Here is a 7,183-nt window from a genome sequence, read left to right on the forward strand (position 1 = left end):
GTAGTAGCAAGACAACGGAGTTACTTGTTATTTTTTAAAAAGTCCCACCTGTGTCTGATACTCTTTTCATTATGTTTTTGCTTCTCCTGTAAAATTAAAAATTTGTTGGTTAGGGCCGTTGAGAATTAAGGTGACGATACATATGTAGCTCGGGTGCATTCTCGTGGTGCAAATATTAAAAAGAAAAATTAATTAATATTTAAACTGAGTATTAAGATGTTTACATAAAAGCATTCTTTTTATTTTTCATCTGTTATGGTTAATATCTTTTTTGTTAAAATGTTTCAAATTTGAACTTTATTAGACATTAATCAGCATTCCTTACTTAAGTACAAACTTAATTATATGCTTAAATGTACATACGTTAAATTAAATAAGACAAACACTCATTTATAGTCGGGATCATCATCATCATCATTATCCTCCTCCGGGCTTGACAACGGATTTCTTGAAGTTTTAGGGGCGGCTAATTTATTTAATCTACATTTTTGTCTAAAATGTTTCTTCTTGCCAAATTGAAAACCTCTGCGCAAATCATCTAAGAATAATTTATAAGACCAGCCGGGACGGTCGGTTGCACCTGGGGAAAGGCAAAATATAAAAATCTATTATTTTAATTTTCGAGCCAAATAATCGTTCTCTTCGCTCGAGCGAAAAAAAATTAACTAAATGCAATTTAAGATTTTGCCGCCGTGGTTGTAGACAAAGTAAAAGCAGTTTTCTTTTGTCATTATCAAGCTAAAATGCCTTTCTCTTCTAAAACACGTTACAAAAATAAGAATTGGAGTGTGCTTTTAAAATTTTACTTCAATTTTACATATTTCTAGGCACTTCAATACCTAAAATGCAGGCAAAACTTTAAACATATATTTTTTCCTTTTATATCTAGCTTCATCAGTATTTGGGCTCTGTTTCGGTCTCTTAACTGAAACATGATGAAACAATTGATCTACCTTAAAAGTGGATTTTTATTAGTCACTACAACCACAACAACAGCGGGGCTATAACTACAAACACAACAGAACAACTTAAGTCGAATTGTTTTTAAAACACGAAATCACTGAGTACATATTCGTTATTTAATGCACATTTTTACCACGATGCAGAGAACAAACCGCTATTTTGCCACTTTTGACAATTCTCAAGTAAAAGTAAACAACGCATAAGAAACTCCAAATCAGGGTTTCAAAACGCCGGAATTTTTTCATTTAATTTGCTTTTGCTGCAAAGCAACAGCAATTCAGAAACAAGCAAATTCTTTTGTGAAAGTACAACGGCAGCGCAGCGACAGCAAAGCAACAACAACTTTATTATCACTTTGCTGTGAAGCATCCAATTGGCAGAAATATGTATGCATGGACAAATGCACTACGCTGCAATCCTACTGGTGACAAGAAGCGACCATAAGCTAACAATTCCATGCTTTACCGATTATTAGGCAATTCTCTGGCGATTGGTAATTGCCAATTTCGCACCAGATAATTGCCACGCGTACCGCTCTATAGGCTCCAATGGCATCGCCATGTTTAATTCGTTAGGCAAATGAATTGGTATCGCAAATTTTGTGACTGCTACTCACTCTTGGCGAGTCAACGATGTTGCAAAACTTCATGTGCACAGCACAGCCAAGTAGATCACAAAAACACTATCATATCAAATCAATAGCAATAAATGGCTTTCAATAAACTGGTTATAAAAAAGCAAAGGCAAAGCAGTTGGAACTAAAATCAAAAATTTCAAATCGAAGCAAACAAAAAATAAGTAGTGCTGTTGCCGCTGTGCTGAAAGTTGTTCAAGCCCTGCTTCAAATTCCCTCAAATTCACTTATACTTTTACAAAAGTAACGTTTTTTTTTTAATTTTTCTTATTAATTCTTTTTATAAATCATATATGTATTTTTACAATTTCAATTTACATAAATTGAATATTAAGATAATTGACTAATCTGACAGTTTATATTATCCTCCTACTCCTTATTTTTACTTGAGAAATGTCATCACCACCGGGAAGGCGCTATCATGTATTCTATAGGTCCATTCCTTATCTTTTCTGACTAAAATCTAAAAAGTGTCAAAATGCAAGAGCGTAAGGAAAATGCGCTCGCGCATAACAAACGCATACCTACTATATACATTTTTTTTTTGCTTCCTTCCATTTTCAATTAACTTTTTTTTAGTTTTTAGATTATTCTCACTATTCGTGTATTCTTTAATAGCCGTTAATTTAAATTCAGTTGAGTTTTCAAGATTTTGCCTGCAAAAATTCTTGGGACAAAATCTTGTAACTTCGGACTGAAGAGAGTCACAGTTGCTCTCTCATTTCTTCTAATATTTTCAAGTTAAGACACGCTTTTGTACTAAATCTGACTATTTCGGACTATTGTTGACTATTTCTGGGAGATAAGGAACGCAACTTTTAATTTCATCTTGATCACTCATCTTAACAGTAAACAACATTTTTTGATAAGCTCATTATTTTTTCTCTAAAATCCCTTAAATGGACAATTAACCAGGAAGCCGTTTTGTTGTTGTTGTTGTAGAGGCCAGGAAGCCATGAATGACTGAAGTGTATTTCTTGGACTTTCAAATAAAAAAATATATCAATAAGTTGAACTTCCTATTGCACGGAAATCGAATCTACGATGTACTCAGCAATTGGCAGTTAATCATTTCTTTGCACGCAAAACCTTAAGGCGGATTCATCGCTGTTTCTAGGAGAGAAACGCAACACCAACCACATGGAAGCAAAGTTAAGAACTAGAACGATGAATCCGCCTTTATTTAATTTTAGTTCTCGCTCGATAATAGGAAGTTTTTTTTGTTATACATAAAAATTCTTTGTTAATTTTTACTTACTGTATAGCACACTCATTAGCTTTGGATACAATAACATGCGCTTTTTACCATGTGTACCTTCAAGATTATAGTTCAAAATTATATCTTCTGATAGAACATATACTAATCTTTGTTTGAGACCAATAGGCATCAATAGAGGTTTGAGAAACCGTGTCTGAAATGGGATAATAAAATATATGTACATACATATATGTGACCTGGTCTACGAAAAGGGAGCTTACGTGCGAAAAAGTTTTCTGTGAAAAAGCTGTTAAAAGTGAAAATCATCTCATCTTCCATCCGAATCAACCAAAAAGTGAAAATTGATTTTTTGACTCCTAAGCCCCCTTTCCGTAGACCAGGTCACATATAGAAAATGTAAAATTAAAAAAAAAAAGAATATAATGGAAATTTGAGAAATAGGCTGCGTGTTCCAAAACTTACATATTTTCGTAATATCTAAGATCACTGGATTATATGATGAACAACCCATTTTGGTTGGTTCATATAAGACTACTGACGTTACATATCGCTCGTTTACCTCAATAGTGATATAATCCAAAAATGCAAATATTGATTTAATTATGCAGACATCTTCTATGCTGTGTAAAAATTTCTTATCTGTATTGATTACCAGTATCTCACTTGAAAAAATATGTATTCATTTTTTTATGGGTACATAAATTAAAAACTTTAAAGCCATTTTTCTCGAGTTTTGCTTTTTTAAGTTATGACACTATCCGCTCATAATATGTCCATGAAGTGGATATTTTAAAAATATTATAGAAAAATTTCTGAATAACAGCCAAAGTCGCTAGTCTGAATTTACTTTAATGCTCCATTTTTAGATGAGACTTGATCTGAATATTGGTAGAGTTTTCGGCGTTAAAATTATCATTTTTACACTACTTTATACATTCGAAAGTAAACGCTCTGGCTTTAGCTGTATTCTCTTTTTCGCCAAGATTTAGAAACATTACAAAAATGCAAATTTGAAAAAAGAGTATGTTATTAATTTAACGCCTATTATGGCGCAGTATGAAGTTTTCGAGTAGATATATAAAATGCCTTTCTTTAACTTTTAAACTACATATCGCTAATTTACTAAGATCGTCATTACTCAAAAATAAATAAATTGTATGCTTTCTTTCTAGTATTTGTGCGTAGAGGGCAAAGAGAAGGGAACCTTTTTCGGTAATCAAATGATGCAAAATTACTCATTTGATCATGTGTCATATTGCGTAAAAATTTCGTGCTAAGTTCTTGTGTAGTTTTCGCGTTAGAAGATAATATTCATATATTTTTTCTGTATATTTTGAGCAATTTTAAAAGTTCACACTCGGCTCCTGCAGAAAAATTATTTTTAACCGGATAACCTGATAACCAGGCAAGCGTGAACAAAGACATTGATTTTTGAGTTATGCCACTTTTCTCGTACATATGTACATACATATATGAGCGATATGTTCAAGTATTAAAAATTCAATCCTTTCTTCTTGGTATTGCTTACCAAGTTTGGGACTATTATACATTTTTGGTAATCAATGTCAACATCTTAAGCAGCCATTTTCAAACCTTCCATATTTTAATTTACAAAAGTTTACCATTTCATCTTTTTTCCTTTCGTCCATTCCAATAAAACTTTCGGCATTGTCTAAATCTTCCTGGGTCGCCAGTGGAAATACCGGCCTTATTATATTCCTTTCTTCCTCATCATCTTTTTCTTGTTTCACCACACGTCTAATCATTTGTTGATGTCCTTTCATTAGCTCGTCTATAACTTCATTATTCCGGCCCATTAAATCTTTATAAATTTGAGAAATAATATAAACTACATGTAGAATGTTACTGACAATTAGAGATCCATAGAATTTCTAGTAACGTTGACAAAGTGTGTTATAAATTATGATGAATCATGATTATAAATTATATTTGTGAAACTTCGGATTGAAATTATTGAAGCACATCTTTGTTTTCGATTCGTGAAAACTGAATATATGCGCGTTATTTTCTTCAATTTAAGTTATGGGCTGTGCTAGAAATTCTATGATTCGTAAATTACTTTTTACATATACAAATTTGCATTTAATTTACCTTTGATTTCTTGTATATCGGCGCGCATCTCCCTTATCTCTTTTGTCAATTCTTGGACTTGCGCTGTTAAATCCATGTTTTCTGAAAACGGATTGTTTATTGTGGAATATCACTTAGAAAATTGAAACGTTGACTAGCAGCAAAAAAGTTTAAGGAATTGATAGTTTTATAAAAGGTAATTTTTAAGTTAAAAAGACCACCGACTTCTATGCTCATATAAAAATTTAGGAGTACCGTTAACTTCTTCATGATCGAAAGATCGGAATTAAACCAAATTAGTATGGGACCATCGTTGAGGTACCAGCTTTCCGGTTAAAATAGAAAAGATTTACCGTAACCGGTTCACGTGGTCTAAAGTTATCCGAAAAATAAATAAAAGTTGTATTTAGAAGGTTTGGAATGTGCTGTTGAATGAAAATGTAAGGTACATAAAAGTATATATTAAATTGTGTCAATAAGGGCGCCAAAGGAAAGTCTGGCCAGATGGAGACGAGTTAGACGAGTTGTCCTATATTGAATGTCATACAAGACGTGTATATGTTTGCATTAGTAGTTCATCCCGTGAGACTAAGAATTATAAATAACACCAGTATTAAACAACTGATATAGAGCTACACACTAAGCTGCTCAGGCATTGTAACTTTCGGGGTTCACGCCGGAATTTTAAGCTTATAGCCGGATTGAACGCAAAAAACCTTGATATGGTATCTCTCCCTTTGTAAACAAACGGTGCTTCCGCTACACATAAAAATATTGTAAATAGCAATATACCACAACAACCAAAATAACACCAACGATTTATGCTACTCCCGCTTCACCTACCAACTCTAACATACCTGCAACTACGGTAGATACATAAATGGTTGACCATGCAAAACAAAAAGGCAAAGAAAACGAGACCTTCGAGTGTTATTGTTGGCCGAAATAACAATAGCGAATGAGATGCAGTATTAAGTAAAGAATCGGTACACCTCTCTTCATTTAAATCGACTGCCAATACGGAGAGTATAATTGCTTATGTTAGCAACCAAACTTATAACAAACTTATAAAAAAAAAATAAGCAAAACCAGAAGACTTAGGGGTACCCCCCAGTTTATAAACAAAGGTATTAGATCCCTTCCTATGGCCGACGGACGTTAAAATTGGGCCGTTCCGTTTGTTAGAAAATCAAGGGGGAAAACTAGAAGAATTGAGTCGTTCAAGCGTTTCTCAAAGCTTTAACTTATATTCTATTTATTATCAAAATATAAGCGGTATGCGAACTAAAGTAAATGATTTTAGATTGGCAAGCACATTGCGTGATTACGATTTCTTTGCCGATTCTTAACCGAAACTTGGTTACATGGAGACATTGCAAGCGCATAATACCTCGATAATTACTACTCGATATACCGTAAAGATGTCCCACAGCTAGTGGTTGCCAACGCAACGTCTGGGTGGAGTTATTTTAGCGGTAGGGTCAAATATGCAAAGCAAAATTGTAGCATTGCCTATTTCTGACAATATAATTGAGCAAATATGTGCGGAAGTCACTTTTAATAGAAATAAAACTGTTTTCCTTATCCTATCGTATCTTCCAGCTAATTCTAGCTTCTTAATTTACGAGCATCACATAAATAACATTGATTACATAACAAGCGGTATCACTGGAAATATGTAAAATATGTAGCTATTATAATAACGATAATGATAAAACTACTTGATCTTATATTTGCTAGTACTGATCTTAGATCTAACTGTGAATTGAACCTGGCACCGATTTCTCAAAATAGCATTCATCACAATGCTTTAACCATTACATTTGAACTTTACAGTTTTGATAATCTATGTGCCCACTCTTCGCCCTCTCTTTACTTTACAAAAGGTACTTTGATGCAATAAGTAAACTCGGAACTTAGCTCACCCGTCAGCATTTTGGCATTTTATGAATTCGAAAAGAAACCCCAAGGGCTTTGCGACAATGGTGGTATATGATGGTTTTCTCTAATTCAACTCAAGAGTCGTGCGATCTTTTTGCGTTATTATTTCAAAAAGTTTATGATGACCACCCACCTGCTTCAGCATACATTGCAGACTCATACATTGCGGATCTAATCAGCTCTTTTTCCATCACCGAGCAATAACTTTCCTGCGGTATTTTTAATTGGCTGCTTAACGAATGTGTTAAAACCGATCGCTATCCTCTTCAATGCCTCTATTGAGTCTGGTAAATTCTTAGATTCTTGGAAGCTATGCTTTATAGAGGCCGTCTTTA

The 7,183-nt window shown here is 33.5% G+C and overlaps 1 protein-coding gene across 1 annotated transcript; it reads right to left on the reverse strand.

Moving 5' to 3' along the window:
* Positions 1–211: 211 nt before the first annotated feature.
* Positions 212–7,176, reverse strand: LOC108380987 (uncharacterized). Its single transcript, XM_017637391.1, has 5 exons — positions 6,982–7,176; positions 4,929–5,009; positions 4,439–4,638; positions 2,856–3,009; positions 212–580 (listed from the first exon to the last, which is right to left on the reverse strand). The coding sequence occupies exons 1-5, from the start codon at positions 7,037–7,039 to the stop codon at positions 387–389; spliced, it is 687 nt and encodes a 228-aa protein (XP_017492880.1). The 5' UTR covers positions 7,040–7,176; the 3' UTR covers positions 212–386.
* Positions 7,177–7,183: the final 7 nt, after the last annotated feature.

Source organism: Rhagoletis zephyria, unplaced genomic scaffold, assembly GCF_001687245.7.
Source record: "Rhagoletis zephyria isolate East Lansing unplaced genomic scaffold, Rhagoletis_zephyria_1.1 Rzeph_scaffold_21040, whole genome shotgun sequence".
Taxonomy (NCBI): domain Eukaryota; kingdom Metazoa; phylum Arthropoda; class Insecta; order Diptera; family Tephritidae; genus Rhagoletis; species Rhagoletis zephyria.